This window comes from Ammospiza caudacuta, chromosome 3 (assembly GCF_027887145.1).
Source record: "Ammospiza caudacuta isolate bAmmCau1 chromosome 3, bAmmCau1.pri, whole genome shotgun sequence".
NCBI classification, from domain to species: Eukaryota; Metazoa; Chordata; class Aves; order Passeriformes; family Passerellidae; genus Ammospiza; species Ammospiza caudacuta.
In genome coordinates this window covers 12,388,720-12,413,037 of record NC_080595.1, presented here as the reverse complement: position 1 = coordinate 12,413,037, position 24,318 = coordinate 12,388,720, and the positions used below count along the sequence as shown (strand labels likewise).

At 42.1% G+C, this 24,318-nt stretch overlaps 1 protein-coding gene across 1 annotated transcript in view; it reads right to left on the bottom strand.

Annotated features, from left to right (window-relative positions):
• Window positions 1-23,859, bottom strand: part of FBXO11 (F-box protein 11) — a 70,300-nt gene extending 46,441 nt beyond the window's left edge. Inside the window, exon 1 of the mRNA XM_058802800.1 lies at window positions 23,501-23,859. Coding sequence (XP_058658783.1) covers window positions 23,501-23,612 — 112 coding nt within the window. The 5' untranslated portion in view covers window positions 23,613-23,859. The remainder of the gene's footprint in view (window positions 1-23,500) is intronic.
• Window positions 23,860-24,318: the final 459 nt, after the last annotated feature.

Below are 24,318 nucleotides of genomic sequence, written 5' to 3'. Positions count from 1 at the left end.
TTGTTTGTTTTCTCTGCCTTTAAATAGGACTTTTTAAAAACCAGGTTTATTTTTACAGACATACACTTCTTTTTTCACTGTGTAAATTCTGCACACATTAAGTTATCCAGCCCATTCCACAGCACTGCATGAGCAACCACCCCTCAACACTCAGCTGGTTTTAACTTTCCTGTTTTCAACTGCAAGGAAAAACAGGCTGTCAGAGGCTGACTAAAGATGCATCTTTGCCATTAAAAGCAGTATCATGCATGAAATGCTGCATCAATGAACTTCTCAAAGCTTTTTTTAAGTAGCTATTAAATTTGCATTAGTATTTTCTATTAACACTGTCATTTCACATCATGAGAAGCTGTTAGATATATATATATATATATATATACATATATATATATATATATACACACACACATTCAAATTTCAAAAACATGTATTTAATGAACAACAACTGATTCTGATACTGATTTTGATTTCTGCTTTTAGTAAAATTTTAGTGACTAAAACACCCACAAACTGTCAAGGTGTGTGGGTGGTGGTAGAGGGCAAAAAATCTGTATTTGGCTGTTAATTATATCTTTTGGTAATTAATTATACTATTTGCAGATACATTTTTACTGATAAATTCTGAAGTTAAATGTAATGGCTGCAGAATTTAAGAGTTTCCAGAATGAGACTTTTTGCACAGAACACTCTCAAGTTTAAAACCACAGATGATGCCCTGTAAGTGATGAACTATTTTCAATTACTGACAATTTCATTTAAAAATAAATCTAGCTTCTTTTCTTAGTATCTCTCAACTGTTTTTCTTATGGTCCCAATTTCACTAAAGCTCTGTTACATTAAACAATATGGGAATGCCCATCTGAAAAAAAAAAAAAAGGCCTTATAGGTTCCTCCTTGCCAAAAGTAGATGCTTATTATTTCCATTTTAAATTTATTCTTAACAACATTAAGAAGAAATAAAGTTCAAGCAGGCAGAGTAAGCTTAGTCACCTGAGGGCAAGCATAGGTCACAAAATGGAAAGAAACTACTAATTTTTTTGGTTTTGTCAAAATTGTCCAGAAATACTGACCGTTTTCAATAGGGCTGTTTTTCTTCTTCCACAGTCTTTTTATGTCTGGTCTTTTTGTATACTTAGAGCAGAATCCTGAACTTTTAATTTCTTAAACGGGTCCTCCTCACACACCTGAACTCCCATTTTTAGTTTCCCAAATTCTGGATATTTAGACAGAAGGGGGGTTTTGCCATTTATTCTGTTTCCATTTTGAAGGCCTGAGCCACCACACCTCCTGCAAATTTGTTATGCCCCAGTATGGTAAATTTCTAACCAAAAAAGTGTTTTTAAATCATGTGCATTAACTGTAAAAGGTGTTTGAACACATGCAGCAAAAAGCAATAGGGAAACAGCGTGGTTGAAGAAAGCCCAGTAACAGCCCCTTCCATCCAGACTCTCACACCCCTCACTACACACAGTAATCCTGTGTTGTGAGCCACTGAAAGACACTGAAACAGCCACCAAAAAATAAACCCTATGCTAAAAGGCCACAAGGAGCTAAAGAAGTTTTAAGAGGAATGTTCTTTCTCACTATGCCAAAAAATCAAAGATAATCTAGAAGTTGCACATTAAGATGGTCAGTTTTCTCTTTTCATGTCTCCACAGTTCTGTCATTACTCACTGACCTCAGATGTTTTCTCTCAGATATCTACACCAAGCAGTGTATTTACAGACCAGGGCACTCTGGAGAGTCAGTGGACAAAACACATGCAGAAAAAAGCAGAATAAATAAACTTCTTTTCTGGTTATTTTACCTACATTTCCCAATTATTTTTTATCCAAAGAAATATTTTTTTTAAATTGAAAGACTGATTAGAAAGTATTCAAAGATGTCACGACGTGGCCTGACAGCTGCCCCATGGTGAGGTTCCCGTTCATGCCTTGACTAGTGCTGACTATCCTGTCACCCCCACATCCCCAAGGAGCCTACACAGTTTGATCTTCTCCCTTTCAATAATTTTTAGTGTTGATGAGAAGTTAAACATGTACAAAAAATGTAGCTTTGTGTGTACACAGAGCTGTCAAGGCAATCTTATGGAGCCAAATTTGATATATACACAAAAACACAGTGTGAGAGAAGAGTCAGAGGTGTGCAGACCTGATACAGCTCTGAACACACTGATCCACCAGAGCACAAAATACCCCTTGTTCAGCCAAACTAATTTTACTTAGTGCATCAACAGACTACATGAGTCACAATACCTTGGTTGAGGAGGGCTGCCATTTCACAGTACTAATTTATTGTGGTTTTTAGGTCATCTGCCTATATCCTTAAAAAGCTGCAGGTATAAAGAGTATTAACATTAAGAAGGAACATTGTATTACAAACAAGACAGATGGCCAACAAACCTCCAGTAAGTTCTGTATGACAAATAATCTTATAGATAATTATCTCTTCTGCAGGACAAACTGCTCAAATATTAAAACTAAAAACAAAGACTTGCTTGGCCAAAGCACTAAAGAAGTTCAGAGTTTAAAGCTGTACACAAATAAGGTGAAAAAGCATTAAAGCACTGGAAATACATCAGAAAAAGATTTCCATAAGGAGACTTTTTTTCTTTTTTTGACTGTGAGGGTGACTAAGCAGCAGCACAGGTTGCCTGGAGTTTGTGGAGTCTCCAGACTATGGGAGCCCTCGCCAAGATGGCCATGGCTTTGTTCATGTGGCAAAGGCAGAAGGCACCATTGGAGAGCAATTCAATCACTGCTTGGCTCCAGCATTCTCATCAGGTAAATGCTCTCCCACTCCTGCTTAACACCTGAAGTATTAACTCTTCAGATTCCAGAAGGCCTCACCATTTTCCTTCACTTGAGCTCCAATCCAACTGTTTTGCTATAAAACATATGTATTATTTCAGCATCTCAGAAACCTCAGCTCATTTTAATTCTGCTGAGCACTCCACACTTCTAAAAATCCCAGACATGGTGACATTAGGACAGGAATACAGACCTCAGTATTTTCGACCATTCACATGTAAAACTACACTGCTACATAAATGTGGATATTTTCCACACCAGTGTTACTATGTTAAGTTGTCAAATAATCTGTATCAGAATGTATTTTGTCAGCAAAAAAATCTATTATGAAGAAATTCTATGTTAAATTAAATCAAAGCATCCTCAGCACAGCAATTTCAAGATTTGATTAGAAGTGCTAAAATATAACTTGTTAAAGTAATAGAAACTGTGTCCTTCTCTTAGATTTCCATAATACACACATTACATCATTCCTTCCCAACTATCAGACTCAGTTTCATTTCATCATCACCCTCGTCCAAAGATCTGAGTGCAGAAAAACACCAGTGCCGTGCATTTTGACCCAGAGTTAGGCTGTAAAACATCCCAGGGCCCTTCTGTACACTTGACCAGGCAAGTGGAACATCACCAAGTCTTTATCCATTTGTTTTTAAATAAACAGTGTTCTTGTAAAGGGACAGCAACTGATAAAATATTAGTAACAAAAAGCTGTTTTAGAGTAACAGCAACGTTTCTATGAAGTTGAATGCTGATGATTAACTGATAGAAACATCCTTCCTTTTCAATTTCTTTAATTAGATGTACAGAAAAAAATTCTAAGAGGTCAGTCTCAAAGCCAATGTACAGAAATTGTAAAAATGAGCACTCAAGCTGCTTCTCTCCTCACCTTTCCACATTAAAGACCCAAAGGTAATGAGGTATTAGTGTTTACCTGGAAGACCAGCATGAAGTAAACAAACCCCTGCCTGACTGTGTGATCTTGTTTACACTGCTCAAACGTGGTTATAACCAAAATAAAAGCTTTGATTACAGAGCTACAGGAGAAGATTAATCCCTTACTGCTAGAGCTGAGAAAGAAGGGAAGACAAACTCCAAGACACCCACCATACCTTTGTTTAAAAAGAGAATGAAGATTTCAAAATCTGCACGGCTAGGGTGGCGGCAGAGCAGGGGAAACCCCCAGGTCTGTTCAGAAGTGAAGCCCCCCAGGCACAGTGAGCTGAGCAGAGGCCATGGCAGGAACCCCTGGGCTGTGCCTGCTGGGCTCTCCCGAGGCTCAGAAAGGACTCTGGGCTCTCTGCAGCAAGCTACACTCCCTTCCTGCTCCTCCTCTCCCCATCTCAGCCTCTTGCAGTCACTTCTGCTCACGCCAGGAGGAATGACATACAAGCACCACCTACTTAAGGGTGACCTTCAAAATAGTGTCTACCCCCACCCCCAGGTCTTTCACCTGGAATGAGGTAATACTTACACTATTACTGTGCACCAGCTTTGACAGTCCTGGGAATGTCACTGGTACAGAAAGAATGGTTGATCTCTGTCTCCGTATTATTAAGCTCTCAGCAGTTACAAAAATAAAATTAAAAAGAAAACTCAAGAAGTGCTACTGTGCCAATTCAAGGTTTCAAGGACCTTTGCAGCTGTAAATTGAAGTATGCTAGAACACATGCTGGCTGAACACGCTGAAAAACTCACCTGCTAGACAAGATCACACCAGCTAGAAAGTCAGAGTATTAATATATTCTACCTCCTACACCTTCACTCTAAATTACTGTCAATTTGCTAAAAGCAAAGCCACACACAATCACTCTCCCTTACAAAGTATGTTCCCAAACTAATGAATCTACAGGCTGCACTAAGATGGTTATATAACATCAGCAAATTGAATTTATTTTCCAGGCCCTATTTTCTGTCAGTCTTTGTAATCATCACCTCAGTTTCAGCTTCCTTCATCAAATCATCCTGTCACAGTTTCACCTCTTCTGAATTTACCAATCTGACACACCTGCAAACTACTCAACTGTTCCACTGTTATTAATGCACAGGAGCACCTGAAGACTCAGCCAAGTCAGTCACTTCAAACACTTAGGGCAGAGGGGAAAAAACTCAAACTTACCCTGAAGAGCTCATGGACACAGCTGCAAGCAAGGCCAGAACAGGAGAAAGTAAGGCAACACAGGCACAGCGAGTTTGTTTTCACACAGGCTTAGACTGATGTGTTGTCTGTGCAGTGCTTTGGGGTTACATGAACAACACTCACATCTCTTTCCCTGCTGGTTTGCTTGCAACCATTCCTTCTCCTAATTGATAATCTGGGATGAGATGATGGCACATTGTTTAAGAACTCAGCACTCACAAACTTGCTTGGAACTGCTGGAGCCAAACCAGAGCTGGCTGCTGCCATCTTGGCACGTTCTGCCTGATTCATCAGTTAAAGGATTAACATCTTTAAAAGTAGGTGGGGAGGATTTAAAAGACATTGCTGCCCATATTCTTTCACCTGCTGCTTCTTTCAGACATCACTACTGTAAAGCAAGGGTAGAAAAATATTTTCCATGAACTCATTTGAATTTAAATATTACTGAAAATGATTGTGAAAACAAAGGAGAATCTAGTGAACCACTTTCCAATGTTTGATCTGAATTACTTTACCTTGTTTTAGCACTTAGGAGGAGATCAATTCAGTACCAAAAGTCCTTAATTCCATTAATCACACTTATCCCACATTTTTCTTTACTGAACTGGACAACTACACAGTCACACTCATTACTGTGCAGCTGAAATTTTCATAGAGCAGCCACCTCCTCCCTCCAACCCAAAGCTACCAAAACCATCTCAATGCCACTCCCGTGCTTCTGAAGCACCACTCCCAAAAGGGCTTTGGGCAGCAGTTAAACTGGGGAAGAAAACACACATCTCATGGAGTCTATACTCCCAGCTAAGGGCTGGAGAAGTGGGCATTATCCAAACCCTGTGAATCCAAAAGCTTGCAGCCAGCACAGCTAGAAGGCAGGTAACAGAGAAATACACCTTGAAGAACTCCTGTCACTGCACAGGAGCTGCTTGACAATATTTTCTTCTTTAGATGTCAGAGCATATGCCACCACTGATGACTAACAAGTAAGGAACACAAAGAAATTTTGGTGCATCAGTCAAACCATGGTTGAAAAACTATGAGGCCTGACATCAAATCAGGCTGCTACCTTTGAAGTGTAGCACTTAACAGTCAGTGAATTATTTCATGCCAGTGCTGTGTGCATTTCTGATACTGGCACAAGATGAGAAACAGGCCAGTGACTGAACTATGGTGGAAATAATTTTTACTTCCATACGATAGACAATAGACACTCATGGATGGATGCACTGCACTATCTACAGTGATATTCTGGGAAAATATTATGGCAGTTGGAATGTCCAGTTATAACCAGAAATCAACAAGTAAACAAAGCTGAGGCACCACTGTAGAGATGACCTTCCCTCAACAGATGCCTCTCATTTGCCACATGTAGAAAAATATTTCCAGAAAAACATATTCTATTTTATATCAGACTCTCAAAGGACTCACAGGAGGTCCTGTCTTTGGTGGAGGCAAAGTTCAAGATTCTTGTCACATAGCAAGAGCTACACATGTCTGCGTACATATGCTAGCTAATTAAAAACAAAATAAGAACCAACCTTAAATTCTTAGAAGAATCAAGAGTCAGAACCACTTCATTCTGCTCCTGTCTTTTCACATTTGCTGTATAATTTAATCCTGGAGAACTGCAGTGCTTCAGGGAACACAGGTCAACGCCAATAATTCAGCACCAATCTAGTACTAAACATCACTTCTAAACACAAGAGGTTTTGTATTGACTACCTAGCATCTTTACCTTGAAGAGAGCCTCTGAAGTGTCTAAGTGTTCCTAGAGGAAAACCTTGCATGCAAAGCATCTGATGATTCTGTCTTTACACAGCCACTCCACATCCACCTTCTCCACAGACCAACACCTACCATGGGACAGCAAGATCATAGATGCAAACTCAGAACAACAAATCACAGTGAGGTTCAAATCCTGCACATGTAGAATGTGCAAGACCCTGTCCATTTGCAAGCACAAAAAGCCCCCCATTACACAACTACATTTATGTAGTCTGTCAGATTTGAAGGGCCAGCACAGACACGAGCAGATTCAGCATCACTAGAGACTCAAAAGAAAAGAATCCTTTGTGAGTTGTTCTTAAATCACAAGCATTCAAAACATTTCTAGCAAGTGAAATATATTTTGTGCATTCAACTTCAAGTATGCCACAAGGGTCATGAACACAGTTAAAACCAGCCTACTAAATAAATGGGTATTTTCCCTCACTGAACTAAAACATACAATACTTGTCAAATATTAATTATACTGCATCAAGTACAGCATTCTTACATCTCTGTTCTAGAGGCAAAACTGGGATATTCTCCACATTCTAATATATATCAAAGACAGTTTATAAGTGCATTGAGCTTTGCCATGTTCCCCTTGTATTTTGGTTGAGCCCATGGAGTATTAGTCATCTTTTTTATATTCATGCTCAACATAGCTAAAAAATTGTCTTAAGATGTATTCTAAGCAACTGTCAGATTCAATTTTTGACATGTTTATTCTCCAACTATGGATAATTTAACAAACAAACTGTTCATATTCTATAGGTTGAATGAATAAACTTATACCAAAATGGTACTGTATTTATTTAAATAATTGGTTCACATGTAATTTTATGATTGTTTTACACAAAGTATGTATTTTAAGAATGATTCTTTAAAATACTGCATAACGTCTCACCATTCTGAATTTAATCAAGAAGTTACCTACAGCAACCTTTATTTATTTTCCTCCACATATACCACCATCCATCCTACATCCAGATGCTCTAAATATGGTGGGTTGGGTTCACTTTCTGAGGTTTAGTTGATTACTGAGGTTTTGTTCACAGCTTCACAAACCAGTATTTTGGTAGGAACAAATGCTGCTTCTGAGAACTTTTACCTTCACTGACATGGGCAATCTAGCAATCCATACTCCTCAAAAAACAGAGGCACTCTCCAGGAGAACAGTCCACAAGCAGCTCCAGGCAATGCCTCCAGGCAAGAGGCTGGTGGCTCCTATAAGCAACATACACCTGCTCCTTTAATTAAATATACAGAGAAGTAAGTTGTGCAGGACCAGATTGAGCCCTGGTAGAAATACAGTGCACAGAAATAGCAAATTAGATACTTTCTGATCAAGTGCACTAGTCAAATACAGTAATCAGAATGAAAAAATATTAAACATTTATAAAAACCTAAGCTGAGAGAGTAAAAGTCATATTTAGAGCACAGGCTAGATTTGTTACCAGGCAGTAAACTGCTGAATGCATGTAATTAAGGACACAAAATCAGTATTATGCTAACAACACTTTAAGAGCAGCACTTAGGTGGAAAGACTAAAACCATTTTTCACAGCAGATGAGTCTTCTGCATTCCAAGGGCAAGAACCATCTCTGCTATACATAATGCCATCTATTAGGCAGAAAATGTCCCTGGGAACAAAGTGAAACGCTATGAAATAACAGGTTCTGAAAAATTTGTTAATGGCATTTCACACTTGAGAACCAGAGCCTTCAAATTTAAGAAGAACAATAAAAGAAGCCATGTGCATCTCAAAATCAAAACGCAGTTTGGCTATTTCAGTTTACATTTTAAGCCAAAAGTAAACCCTTATTAAAATATTTTATGTTCTTCAGGAAACAAATGGAAAAGGAGAGAAGATTTCCCTTAATGAAAAGTTATCAGCTGTGGCTGAAGTCCTGAAAACCTTCAGCTATGACAGTGTTGGGAAGAAAATCTTAAAAAGGGCAAACTTCCAGAACAATCACAGGAATAAAACTGTCAACAACACAAGTGGCAAAAAGACCTGGTTTGTGCCTGTAGTGGACAAATACAGAGGTGCAATCATCTTCACTACAGAGCAGTTCAAAATTAGTTTTCATTTTTTATAAAGCCAAACCTTATTGTCAACTTGGCTCACTGTAAACACAGAAGATCTCTGGTTTCCCAGCATAGAACAGACTTGAGATATAAAGGAGGGACCAGGTCCCACCACCACATTCCTCCCCACTCGGTCACAAATGACACTGGAGGCACATATGCATTAAAACACAAGATAAAAACATTAGAATAATACAAATAGCAGGAGTCCCCCCTGCAATGGGACAGGCTCAGACAGGAGGTCCCTACATGAAGTTGTCTCTGGTGTGTTCCTACTGGGGAGTATGGTGCCCAAGGAAAGATCAAAAGCAAGGCAACTAAGTCATGGACTTGAACATCTCAAAATACAGACAGTATCAGTCAAGTTCCTTATCAGAAATAATTACACTGGAAGTAATTGTTAAAGTGTCACTGAACTTCATTTTGCCAGTACAAATGAGTACAATACTTTGTCAGTACCCTTTCTGGACAGTTGTAACATTTTATTCCAAGTTATTACAGCTTTATTTTTTAAATCAACTTTGAAAAGTACAGAGAACTAAATATAATTTCCTGCAAATCTGAAGCAATTATTAAAGTCAAATGTTTCCACCACATGTACAAGAAAAAAAAATTGCTTTCCCCTAGCAAACAACATAATTTAGTGGGACAGATGTAAGGAAAATTTGAATTCTGGACTGTTCTCTGAGCTACATATAGCAATGAGGGGATGTCTCAGACATGTTCTATTGCACATTCATAACCCTAACAGCCTGGAAGCCCTACCATTTACTCCTAGACATGATTGTGAAAGGCACAATCAACAATGTGACAGATTCTGAGACCAAACTATGGACTCATACCAGAGCAATGCATGGTGCACATATTCCCTTTAAAAATCTCTGGCCCAATGGATGGAGAAGTGGACAGAAGAGGACAGAGCACCCATATGCCAGGTACCATCTTTATAAAGGTCCTTTCAGGGCAGCCACTAGCAGGTTCAAGTTGGAGCAGAACATCATCTGTAGCAGTCCAGATTACCTCTGAGCAGCAGGAATCCATTATTTAAATTCTGTTGCTTCCTAGCCTCTCCCCCCAGCACATCAGAGGGCTGTGGGCATGACCAAGTTACAGCAGGTAAAGCCAAGGTAAATGCTGAACTTGCTAAGAGTTTCCAAAATCACTAAACCATTAACTCATGCCTAGTCTTGAAAAAACAAAAGAGCCAACCACCAAACAAAAAGAGAGGGAGCAGTACTTCCTTTCTGATAAAAATATTCAAAGCTTTTCAAATTAAGAGCGATATACTGTTTGATTGCCAACTGCAGTGTTTTCTCCAACTACTTATTTTCCCAACCATTACCTTTTATAAACTCACATAGTTTTCTTCAGATAAAATGTTACCAATGTTTTTTTCTCTTTCTGTCACAGCAATGTGCTAATCTGATCAATACCATTAGGAGTTCCCACATCACTACTCAGAACCTATGCTGAAGTTCCTCAAGAACCAGAGCAAAATCTCAGAGTTTAAATCTTCCACATGAGCTGCAGGTCATCTCTCAATGCACTTCCTTTGGTATTTGTGCTTTCCCAATGTCACACTGCATTTTAGTACAAATGTGTCATTTTCTTGTGCCATACATATGGTTCAGTGCACCCACAGGCACACCTATGGCTTCACAAGTGTCACAATGTTGTATCTCAAAAGCACAAAAAAGAGTCTATAAGGACACAGAATGCAAGTAATAAGAACATTATTTATTCTCACAGAAATGCCCACTGATCCTCTTAGGATTTTTTTAAACTTAATTGCACAAACAGTTAAAACAAGCCTAACTCTCTGCCTTACCCACAAGTAAGGGCTTTGACTGACACACACTGGCAAATAAAGGAAAAAAAAAAGTCTGCCAGGCAAAGCAAGCCTCACCCCTGCCAGCTGCCCCTTAGAATGTAAGTTGGTGCCCCAATGACAGATGGCCACACAGCTCACGTGGCACTGCAAGAGCAGCTCCAGTTTTCAGCCCAGCATAATTAAGCCAACCAACTGCAACTCCCCTTTACCTTCATATGCTGCCCTGACAGATTTAAGCACCACCACAGCCATATCCTGAGCCATTCAGTGATCCCTGCCTTGAACAAGGATCAGCTGGGAGCACAGAACAAAGGGCAGCTGAGACAACAACTCCCAGCACACCCATCCAGATTTTAGCCTGGGACAAGATGAGCACTAACAAGTCCAGAAAGAAAACAGGTATTGTGTACTAAGAGACACCACATGGTTCACAACTGGAGTACGACCACAGGAACCCAAGGACATCACATTCAATTGTGTGCTTTGCCACAGATGTGGTTCCATGATAAAGATAAAACAATTTAAGTGTATAATACTGCCAGAAAGGAGGGTGCAGACCTTTTCCCACCAGCTCCCACACACAGTGGGAGTGACTGTACAGGTACACAGTCATTAAAACAAAGGAAGGAAGAAGCAAATCACTGAGAAAATCCCTTCTGGTAGCCATTTGCAATCACACTGCTTAAAATATCAGTGAAACTGTGCCTACAGACTTCCCTGGTGACTTTGGGCAAGCTCTGCCATTTCCTCATGCTTTCGTTTCCCAGTGCTGATGTCAGAACAATGGCACATCAGAACATCCCAGGTGTGCAATGACAGCACAGGCTCCACTGAAGGTCTGCAACACACACAAGCTCTGCAATACAAATATCCAAATTAGTAAAACAAAGGGGATCCTTTACCAGCAGCTGAAATTACTCTAGGCAATCACTAGTGGCAGAAAAACAGATATTTCCCCATGTTTATTGCAATTCCAACACAAGACCTTCAGGCAGAAGGGAAGGATTAAAGTTGAGTGCACTGATTAGTATTCTTTTTACATCACTGAATGCTTGAACAGCTCTTTCCCAAGTAAACTCTGAGCATATACAAGAGTAAGGATTTCTGTGAAAAGATCAGTAAGTCAGGAACCTTCTGGACTAGAAACTGCTCATTAGCCTTACTCCACCCACTGCAGGGCAGTTACTAGAAACACTAAAAGAGGAAACAAAGAACCACTGAATTTGTCCTCTCACTTTAAAAATTAAATATGCACGCATGCATGCAAATCCACTCTTAAAAGAATTTCTTATTTAATTTAAACTCTTAAGGTCATGAAGTCTACTACAGTGATTGTCACTAAGAAATTTTATCTAGATGGGGAGATTTTTGCCAGCTGGGTTTGCAGAATGGGATACTTAAGAATTGTCTCTATATCTATAGTGAAAAATACCTGACAGAGGGGAGAAAGAGGCAAGGCTTGGGAGGAAATATATCACTTCTCTATTTTACTAAAAAAAAAGCAGGTTGATTTTTGGTTTTAACTGAGAAAAAAACTCAACACAAGCAGGATAACACATTCTTAAACCCTGCTCTTCTGATGCCTTTGCTCTTTCTCAAACCATACACAGATTTCAAAAGCTAGACCAATTAAAATTCATTTTCTGTAATGTACTTGGCCATTTCTGTAGTACTTTTAAATTTGGGGAAAAGACAAAATATGTCCCAGAAATCTTAAGAAAATCTTAAAAAGGCTCCAGCAGTTACCCCAGCCACCATAATGCACACAGCATTTATATCAATGCAAAACAATCTTTCTGCTAACAGGACCCTACACATGTTACAAGAAATAAATCTTAGTTAATGTTTAATACTCAGTATATATACATAATTTTACTGACTACATCTGCAGCAAAACATCATAAAGATAATAAGAAAAAGAAATTGTCCATTTCACTATTTAAAATTTGCTCATTATGAAAGTGGTAATTATTTCTACCATGCAAGTGACATAAAGAGTTGAAAATGTCTGCCTTTCACAGCCATTACAGCACCACTTCAGCAGACTACCTGGTTGCTAATAGTGGTAGCCCAGAGCAATGCTCAGGGCCAAGGCTGCTGATAGGAAAGAAACATTAGGATAACAACTGAAGTGTATTTAGTCTGAAAAATCACTGTGCCCAACTCACTATGATTCAGGTAATGTTCTTGATGCCACACAACTGTGCAACATTTCTAGATCTTACACACAAAAATATCCTGGCAGCTTCTTGCACTCTCTGATACTGAAATTAATGAAAAACTAGGCACTCAGTCTGCTGGGATTTACCCAAGAACATGGCAATGAATCCACTCTCAGCACCAATGGGTAACAGGTATTGTTTGGCAGGCCTTTGAAAAAGAGGAGTTAAAAATTATGCTTTTTCCACACACAACCTCCTTTTATTTTCCACTGTATTAATCAGCATACGAGCAACCCACAAGAGAGAAAACTCAAAGCTTCTGTTTCTAAAAAAAGTTATCCAGAAAAATACAGGCTGAAAATTAATGAATTTTTGAAATGAATTAATGAAAACTGATCTTGAACTGGAACACCACATACTATTGAGACTGAAATTTTAAAATAAAAATTTGTTTGAAACCGATTTTCTGTTGTCTCTCTTTTCCCCACATTTTTACAAATGTACAGGTTTCAATTTTAGTATGATCAATACATTTTCTGTTAAACTTACATATTAAATTTAGGTTGTCTGTAACCGAAAAATCAAAATCATTTCACTTCCTCTTTCTTTTCTGACATTTAAAAAACAGTTTTAGAGGGGATGGGGCTGTTAGTAAACATTATTTCCTGTTTAAAGTTAACAAGCTCAGAGGTTCAAGCATTATTTAGACAAAATGGGAGATCCAACAGCACACTGACAAGTACTGTGATGAACTGATCTTCAGAACTGAGCTTCATTAGACAGACACCCACTGAACCTACTGGGATATGCCTTTTTCAGTTACTGAAACCTTTCAAACCAAGGTAAAATTTGACAATGACTAACAACCATACTGATGCTGTCAAGTGTATCAGCAGATTATTGATCACAAGCTGCTGATCAATGAGAAGATATTTGGCAAGATATGAAAGGTTCTAAACTTGTTATCAAAGGCCACTTGAAGTTGCCCAGGTATCACCCATTATCACAATCACACCCATTCCTCTTCTAGTCATCCTGACAGCAACAGTAGCCCAAAGCACTGATCCTCTCTCCTCCCACTGCTGCCTGGCTGGCCCAACAACTCTTGTGCTGAAGGAGGTTCTCTCAACAGCAATCCAAGGCACGTACCTTAGAGGCTCAAGTATTGTACAGCTTTAGGGAGACTTAAAAATGCAATCAGAGGAAGCTCCAAATGGATCTTAATACAAGAGGGAAATTAGAAATTGAACTTAAATGATTTTTAAGGTCTCTTCCAACCCAAACCAGCATGTTGTTCCATGAAAAGCAATTGTTCTGGGATGTAAAAACCACTACACACCCTCACACACGGCAATTGCCCCAGACCTTTGCTCTTCCAGGGTCATAACAGACAGAGCTCAGCTACCTCTTGTCCCCACCCATGGTGTCATCTTGGACAGCTGCAGCCAACACAGGCCCAAACAGAGCAAACAAAACTTCAGAGTAACTGTTTTATTTTGAATAACTGCTCTTCAAAGACTGTGGATGAATGTCCAAGGACATGGTCACAGATCCTACCACCTGCAGAGAAAGGTGAGGCATCACACCTTGACAAGGATTAATGTAACAACCATCTAAGGGCTGTAGTCCTTGGTCAAGACAGCAACAACTGAGGGAAATGGCAAACATTAATTTGAGCAACCACTACACACAATTTACATTGATGACCCAACAGCATTTGGGTCACCTTTCTGGGCTCCTGCTTTCCCAACTGTCAGGAAAGGCTTATTTAGACAAAGCATTCAATTCTGTCCTCAGAAACAATGACTAAAATCTGAAGTTTTCCCATGCTTCTGCAGCATAATGTTCTTTGTAAAGGTATGCTGACAAACTTAACTTTCCAAAGGTATGCTGATAAACTCCCCAATTATTTATTTCTCACAGGCCTACAACAAGTCTGCACCAAGGCTTACGTCTCAAATTCCAATTAAAGAAGAAATTTACACATTTCCTCTGACTTTTCCAAGTACAAGAAGCTTGGGAACTGTAAATTTTACCCAATTATCTCCTAGAAAAAACATTTATTGACCAAAAAAGAAAGAAAAAATAGGAAGGATACTTTATATACACACAGGATCAGTAATGCAGTAATTAAGTAAAGAGATTAATCTGTGTAAGAAGAGGAAATGGAATAGATTCAAGAGACAGTTCTGAGTTTCTCTGGGAGCCTTAAGAATTCACTAAGGCAGCAAGAGAGGATGGCAGTATCACACTACTGAAGAATATTTTCCCATAAACATTTAAGTAGTATTTTAGATTTTTAACAATTATTGATGAACCAGACTGGACTGGATTTGCTGTTGGAAAATCAAATTTCAAATAAGAACTAGGCACTAAAAAGAAAATCAATTGTTTTACCTTTCATGTCATTTCAGATCAAATTTAAGTGCCATTTGAAGCAAATGGGAATTTTTCAGTTAGCTGGGATTTCAATAGGCTTTGAATGAGAACATCGAAAATTGTTACTGCAGTGTTAGAATTATTTCAATTACCAAACATCATCTGAGAGAAATCAAGGTAAAATGTACTTCTTCAAAAACAAGAAAGAAGTATACCAAGATACTGTGAAATAAATAACTTGTTTTATATGTTTATAAATGCAATAATAAAGCTTTGTATGTTCTGCTAAAGGAAAACACACCTGACAATTGTAACATCTGACTGGTTTTCAGGATAGCATCTTTGTAGGATTTATTTCTTCAGCAAGGTATGGCCTCAAAACCACAACAACACAGGAAATTGGTGAAGTCCTCATCCTGCTGTTCTACAGCCAAACTATCTGAGAGACAGAAACTGCATTATTGTTTTAGCCAGGGCTCTTCAGCAGGTCTAACAATCCACATGGAGAAGGGAGTGCCTTGCAAGAGCATAATGAAAAGAGGGTCAAGCTAACTCAAATTACCTTCCATTTGCCACAGGCTAAGAGCACACACATGAACAATTACTGTGAATCAGACACCCCAGATCAGCTGACACATGGTAACCTGTCATCCTACAATACCTATCCAAACACAAAGATAGCTTGAAATGTAGACCTGCTGTAGAGCTACAGCTCACCCCTATTCAGAAAGCAAGACACTAAACCCTGGAACCTTTGCTTCTGGAGGCATAAGATGAAAACAAGCAACAGAAGAGAAGGCACAGATGAGAGCCCTTAAGGTAAACAGGCTGCTTCCAAATACTACAAACTGGGATTACCAAAAGGAAACAGTTACTGTAACATGACCTATTAATGCTAACCAGCCCTTCAGTATAAAACCATACACACAGTATGATGACCATGAGACTGCAAATTCAGCTCTTCTGCTGGTGTGGACAGTGGTTATTTAAAGTAAGTACAGGAATTTCAAGTACAGTTGTTGATTTGGCCTTGTTGCCATGTAGTGGCAATTCAACGTAGGACAAAACCCAAGCTTTTGTTTTCCAATCTCATTCTCAGGAGTGCTCATCTCTCCATGCTGTGTGTACCTACCAAGCTCAATGCAGTCAGTCACACCAGAAAAAGTGAGGGAAAGCTCTATAGGCTCTACCAGCACTAGACTGGCACTCACATGGTACAGCTGAATCAGATTTTTGGAACACAGAACTGGTTGTGCAAGAAGATAAACACCACTATTATTTTGATACAGGAATACCAGAGATATCCGGTATGTATGGGAAGCATATCTCCACAGGCTTCTGTGGAACAACCTACATAGAGCCAAGGTACAGCACTCAACAGAAACAAACCCAGGAGCCTGAGTGACAAGGTTTCCAGGCAGAGCTCAACTATGCAGCAGTTTGAGCTCCCAGAACAAAGCAGTGCCTGAACTCTCACATATAAGACATCAGAGGGACCTGACAAACCTGGCAACGGAATGGAAACTGCAGGTTTCTGTTACAAGGAACACAAGGTTTCATTGTATGTCCCACCGCACAGAGCCCCAGCAGCACTGCACAGCTCCTCTCAAACACAGCACTGGCACCAGGCACTGGGGCAGCCTCCAACCCCACAGCACAGCCAAGCTGATCTAGGGGTGACCTGGGAGGGCAGGGGCCAGTCCCACGGATGGGCAGGTCTCTTACCCAGCCCTGCAGGGAGAGAGCTCCAACAGCTAAAGCAGCAGGGAACTACTCCCAGTGTTTTGGAGGCTTGGTTTCTGTGGTGATATGGTTCAGGGAGCTAAGGGTGACAAAGCAAGGCAAAGGCTGAGCATCAAGTTAGAAGCAGGAGAACCTCTTTCTCTAACAAACAGGCTCTACCATTACTTAGCTCTCTTGGAAAAACGCAAGGAAAGGAAATCTCTCAGAGGAGAGCAAAAAAATAGTCCCCAAAAGCCTACTGAAAGAACTCCAGGTTTTATAAGTGCTCATTGCCTGTTTAGCCTAGCTTCTACCCACAAATGAATAATAATTTTAAGAACAGGGAATTTCCTGATTTTTATAATCAGGAAAACTGTTATTGAGAGGAACCACAATAACTACTATTCAGGCTATCTTTTATGAAGGATTTCAGATTCATATATTTTAATCACCTCAAAAAAAGTTAATTAAACTTTCTAACAGGAAGTACAAGGCACATAATAGAGGATGCCTCTAGAGCATCTTCTTTACTTAGGAACCCACATCTAGAACTCATTCTTTTCTTCTACAAAAATTTAAAAGCAATAATATACTACAAAAGCAAAATTCTGATACTCTGTAATTTCACTGCATGCTTTTAATTTGCTCTCTTTCCCCTCCCCCTCCTTGGCCCCCATTTCACAAGAACTGCAGGACTCTGACTAAAAGCTAGATTATATTTAGATACTACAGCTTAGTATCATGAGCAAGAATCACCAAGTTTTACTCCCCTTCCAATCCAAGTGCTGAATGCAGAAACATCACCCAAGTAAGAAACAGAAAGAAATACCTAATAATCTGAAACCATGAAAAGATTAGGCAATGACAAATTCAACTGACAAACCTTCCATTTTCTCAATTCTTGTTAGTTCAGTCAGTTCACCTCTGCTTCTTTTTTTATCCATATGTTGTGCAGCTCTGGGTTAATTTTCCTATTGCATCTGTTGCAATGTGTAAGACTAAATACCTTTAATCACTAATCAATGCAACTTAAAAACCTTACAGAAGCACACTACCTCCTCTCCCTAGCAGACCAAAGAGTTTCGAGGCAAGGCCTCCAAGAGGAAGTTTAAGTGTTGCCACAGGTGATGCACGTTAACAACGCACCTGGTGCATCCTCCTTCCAATTTCCCAGGGACCCAGAGGAGAGCGTGGGCCAGAGCTGTCCTGGCTGCAGTGGCAGCCCTGGGACACCCCTGTGTGTGTGTGTGTGTGTGTGTGTGTGTGTGTGTGTGTGCTCAGTGTGCTGAGCCAACACCCAGCCCAGCAGTGGCTCTGCACATTCAGCACTGGCGAGGCACACGGGGCTCACACGCTGCTGAGGGAGCTGCCATGGAAGCAGGCTGCCAGCCTGACCCTCCCAGGCAGCTGCTGGCCTGACACAGCCTTCCCAGGCCTCCACTTCCCTGCATATGCATCAAAGCCTCACATCCAGTGCATGGAATGTTTATTTATGCTCAACAAATGAGATGCTTCATGCCTGCACACCTGCAGTAAAAGCCTGACATACACTGCAAGCTTTGGTCTACTCTGCAGCTGTGACTGTCCCAGGAAGCACCAGAGCAAGGAGGGGGGCACAGAGCATAACCTTCCCCCAAAGCACAAAGATAAATAAAACAGACCCATGGAGGAGGCTTCATTATCTCTTAAACCACTGGGCTCCAAGTTTTTGTCACACAGAAAGTAAAAAAAGATTTGATATTTCTGGGAAACTATAACTGATGTTAATGTTAATAGATTGACTAAAATATACCATGACTATAGGCAATGAACACTACTGTGTATGCCAAGAACAAATACACTTGATTTTGATCTCTCCAACTGAAATAGAAAGCTTTAGCATAGGTTTAGGCACTTGTCCTATATGAAGGACAACAAAGGTATACAGATACTCCTTTGTACTCCTAATTCAGAATGAGGCTTTGGGAAACAGAAATTGTACTTGAAGAACCAAGTTTATAGGCTCCAAACTTTTATCTGTAAGGTAGACTTCGGAAACTTTTCATTGCAAAACCAAGAATTTTATTTCCATATCTTTTCCCAGCCCATGACTCACTTTCAAGAAATAAGAGAAAAGCCTTAACTAGATTTCTTTCCATGTGGAGCAACTGATGCCTGACTTGACTTCTTGCCTTAAGGGATGACCCTACAAAAACTGAAACCCATTTAGATGCTTTGATGCAAGTCTGTGCACTTGCTTCAGAATAAGAATAATTTAATTCAGTTACTGTTACTGCCCTGCACTCACCAAATAAGCCTTTAGCACATACTAAAAAAAAAATCATATATAATAATGCACGTGCTTTCACACACACACTTGAAACAGAGCCAAATAAAGACTCCTTACCTTTCCTAAGATATTTATCTCAACATTACAAAATTCAAACGTTGTGAGCAAGAACTCTACTGGAGTTTAGTTTCTACATGTCTGTCTTACACAGCCTGACCCACTCTTTTTCCCAGTCCGTCAAGCCCTCGCGTCCCCTATAAGACAAATGACTAATTCAATTACCTTGTGTGCTGACAGGCCAGCTGGTTGCTGCTTCTTGGCATGGGTAGGAAGAGGGTGAGTTATAAATGTCTTTCCCTCATTGTCTTCGTCCTCTGCCCAGCCACAAAACTTAACTTCACACCCCTTTGTCAACTTCGGTTTAAATGAGCTAACAAGTTCAGAAGTTGCAGAGTGACACACAGACTGTATGGGTGTATCTATCTTGTTTTCACTGCAAAATAGATTGGGGCTAGGAGGGGAAGCAAACTTGCAAGGTAGGTTTACAGCACGCACGTATTAAATTCGCCTCAGCTCCAAAAGTATTGACCCAACTTAACCCGATCTAAAATGGAGCTGCCACAGTCCCACCACACCCACAGGCGTTCAGTGTTATCCCTTCCCTGTAGCAGCACTCGTGCCAAAAATCAACCTGGGAAAAAAAAAAGGCAGTTGGCATTTGGTGCAGGCAGCCCAGAGCCAGCCCCTGCCGTGTCACATGGACGCCGGCAGCAGGAACAGCAGCACCGTGGCAGATGCAGCTGGGGACTTATCAGCACACAGGAGCCCAGCCTAAGAGCACTTAATTCTGGACATGCAGCTCAGAACCTCATTAGCACTGCAGCCAATGATGTGCTGGTCTTACACAGGCACATATGCACTAATGGAGTTATTATTTTGAGAAGAACAGAAACAAGAAAAAAATATTCATATGATAGCTCTGAGGTTGACAATTTCAGCTGCATTCTGGACAAGATCTTTTGGTCTTTTAAAATAACTGTATAACCTTGTCTTCTTCCTAGCAAAACTAGCCAAACCTATGCAATCAAGGAAGAAAAAAACAGCACTATAAGCAAACATGGGAATATTTAATCATAAACATTACCGAGTGCAGATTTCCTTTTGGGTAGACCTTTGTCCTAAAGAAAATAAAAGGGCACATCTATTCTGTATCATTCATGCAGAACAGCAAAACCACTGAATAAACCACTGGTAACCCCACTGGTGACTGGGGAGAGATCAGGAGGGAGAAGGCAGAACAGAAGTGCCATGGTGCAGCCAGAGTGGCTAACTTAGATGGAGGGAGGTGTGAACAGCAGAGCATAAGGCAAAACATCTTGGGAAGTGTATCCTGATGACATCTTATCTTGGCTGAACAACACAGGGAGTCTGGGGGAGAAAACATTTTTATCTGCAACTATTTATGATCTCCCTTCCCCACTAATCAGAACACAGGGACACAGGTATTGTTCATCAATGTATATTATAGACAGCATGGTTATATATTCATTAGATTTGTTCCTACTACACACATAAAATGAAAATTACTTCAGTATAAAGAACAGCTTTGTATGATTTTTAAATTCTTATAAGGAGCCTTTGAGGAAGGATTTTTAGAAAAGTATTTTTTCTCAGTGGTCTATTTATTAACAATAGGCATCATAACTTGATTTTAACCCAGCAGTGAACATGTAACAGCTGTTACTCAGTTGTAAAACACTGTCTACTTACACAGCATTAAATAATAAATAAAGCTCAAGACCTAGTACATGTTTTACTAAGCAATTTAATGATATGAAACAAGAAGTTCCAAAGATTAACTGTGAGCTGTATTATCAACTCTGTCCCATGATATCTGTGCCTATAAGCACAGAGCTGTAATATGAAGGAGGAAAGAAATTAACAGTAACAAAAAATCATTTTTGTTCAGTCACAGCTGCACTCACAGTATCCAGTAAGAGGGTTTTATTAACAAATTTAAATCTGAATTCAATAGAAACCCTTTCCTAATAATTTATACTGATTCTTTTGTACAGCCTTTTTTAGGATGACCTACATTGCTTGGGAATAAAGGTGAAAAAAGTCAACACTGATTTGCATGGCACAGTCTAACCCCAGCATATTGGCTTTTAATTTAGTAGCATTATTCATCAGCCTTTACTGCAATAGCCCTGCACAAAGCCATCAAAGTCACAGGTAAAACTGAAATTACCTTCCAGATATGGTGGATCAGACCTTGCAAATCCTGAGATAGAACAGAAACTGCACTAGAGACACCCCCAAATGCAGATGAAACACTAATGACAAAAAACCTTAATGCTGTTGATACATTTTTAGCCAAGTGAGACCTAGCACAACTGACCTTCAAAAATGCAAGGCAAAAGCTAGCAGTGATCCACATGGAACGGTAATTTCCACAAGCCATGGAATTTGATTTTGTTATAATTTCATCACCACTGAGTGGTCAACCATGTGAACCAGAAGAACAATGTGGAAAAAAAAAAAAAATAGGTGAGTCCAGAGTTCCAGAAATGTCAGAGCAATACAAATACACTGCAGCCTCACATTTTAATGGAGAAAGTTTCTGCCTGTATCTTTACCAAATTAGTAACATATGAACAGTGGCAGTCCAATGTAAAACTGAATAATCACTGCATTTAATCCATAAGCACATCATTCCGGATGCCTTTTATAAGTTGTATTTTCATCTGTTTAAAAGGCAAAGTAAGCCATGGGGTTGAAAAAATGCCTATATTCTGCATATGGAAGATTGACGATGAAAACCTTCAGTGCATGTCTTTGAGAGGAAATTCTTTTTTTTGTTGTTGTTTTGCTTTATTTTCTGTGTTGTTGTTTTGCTTTATTTTCTGTGTTGTTGTTTTTCTTTTAAAGGTCAGTATACCAGAGAAGTCATTTAAATCATATAATTACTGAAGATTTTGGAAGGTTTACACAAGACCCATAATTGGGCATAAGACATCACATCCTCTGGTTATATACACAGCAATCTGGTCTGGGTAACATTCTTTGCTCTGACCAATGTGTGCGAGGGGGGGCGGGGGAAGGAAGGGGAGGGAGGGGAGGGAGAGGAATGGAGAATTAAAAATACTTCCTTAGATTAAATTTTCTTTACTTCATTTACTTAAAATGTTCTGATTGCAGAAAATGCACTAAAATATTTATCGCGACGCATCTCCGTAGTTAAAACACCTTGTTCTCAACGCGATATCCTAGATATTCAAACAAAAGACATTCAGCTGACAATGAAGCTTTTTTTCTTTTTTTTTAATTTTAAAAAGGCATTTGTACACCTAAGACCGCACCACGGATCAGTCTTCTTTATCATGCCGGAGTTGTGACAGATAATGCATAAAAAATTAAAATCCAATCCACCAGATAAGACATGCAAAATGTCTCCTCCAATCCCACCCCCATCTCGCCTTCAAAAAAAAAAAAAAAAAAAAAAGGCAAAAAAAAAAGCCCAGCCACCAGCAGCCCTGCACATTCGGAGCACAGGCACAGCGGCACCCCCAGAGCCACCACTGGGGCGACAGCGCCAGGCCCGAGGGGCCGCCACCCCCGAGCCCCCCCGCAGCCCGCTCCGGGCTCCATGAGGGGCCAATCCCACCTCGCCGCTTCCTCATGCCCTCACACAATGGTGCTTTCCCCCGCTAGCTGCCAATTGTCAACATTTTCTCGCTAGGCCCCGGCCGGGCAGGGCCGGGCTGCGGCGGCCCGAGCCCCCGCTCCGCTCGGGGGCGGCGTGGCCGGGGGGGATCAATGGCCGATGGGCCGCGGCCCCCCCGCCGGCGCTGGAGCCGGAGCCCGAACTGCGCAGCAGGCGCGGCGCAGCGGGCCCGGCCCGGCGGAGCCTCGGCCAGACCCGGGGCCGCCGCCCCCGGACACCATTTCGGGGAAGGTGCCGCCGAGAGCGGCCCGACGCCGTCGCCTCCCCCCGCCCCGCAGCCCCCCGGGCGCTCTTCCCCCCGCGGCCCTCGGGGCCAGGCCCGCCGCTCCCCGCGGGGAGGCTCCGGTGTTCCCGGGGGGAGAGGGCGGCTCGCCCGCTCGCCGTCCCCGGGGACGGGGCGGGGGCTCGGGGGGGGTGTCCTGTCCCGAGGGGCCGCGGGCGATCCGCTCCCCCCTCCCCGGCCCGGGAAGGGGCCGAGCCCCCGCCTCCCCCCGAGCCGGGGCAGAGCCCGAGCCAAACAAAGCGCGGCCTGAGCGGGAGCCAAGGGTGAAGCAGCCTGGGCTTTTCCTGCCGGTCCCCGCGCAGGGCGGGCCCCGAGCCCGGCTTACCCCGATCCCCGGCGGCGGCGGCGGCGTTGTTCCTCTCCTGCTGCTGCTGCTGCACCGGGCGCGGCCTGGACACTCGCCTGGGTCTCCTGTTGGCGGCTCGGACCGAGTTCATTTGCCGGCTCGTGTGGGCGGCGGGAGGGGAGGGGGGGAATCCTCCGGCAACCGGTGCCTCGGCGGGGACGGGGGCGCTCGGAGGGAGCCCCGGGGCGGCCGCCTCGCAGGCGCGGGCAGCAGGGAAGGGCGGGGGGGAAATCTCCGGGCGCGGGTCCCGCCGCCGCTGCCGGCTCGCTCGAAGGCGAAGGAGCCGCCGGTTCTCTCAGCGCTGCTGTGGGGGACGATGGCGCCGCGCCCCCCCCGTCCCGGCCCCCGGCGATCCCGCGGTCCTGCCCGGCTCAGGCCCGTCGCTGCTCCGTGGCAGGAGGAGCCATTGACACCGCCAGGGACGCGCTCGCGAGCGGGCGGCCGTTGGGCGGCCGCGCTCGGCCAATCGGCGCGCCCCACACAAACGGCCGGCGCCGGCGCGGCCAATGGGCGCTGCCGTACTATCGGTGCGCGGCTTGGGGAGGGGCGGATGGGCGGCGCGGCGCGGGGTGGGGCGGCGCGGTGCCTATAAAAGGCCGGGGCCGCGCGTGTGGGGCGGCAATGGCGGCGCCCGGGCCCGTCTGTGGCCGCGGCGGCGCCCGTGAGGATCCGGCGCGGGAGCCGGGCCCAGGGCGGCCCGGAATCCACCGGCAGCACACGGGCAGCGGAGGGGTCTAGCAGGCTCCGCTCATGCCGTGTGTAGAGAAGGAGAGAGGGCGGGCGTCTGGCGACGGTGC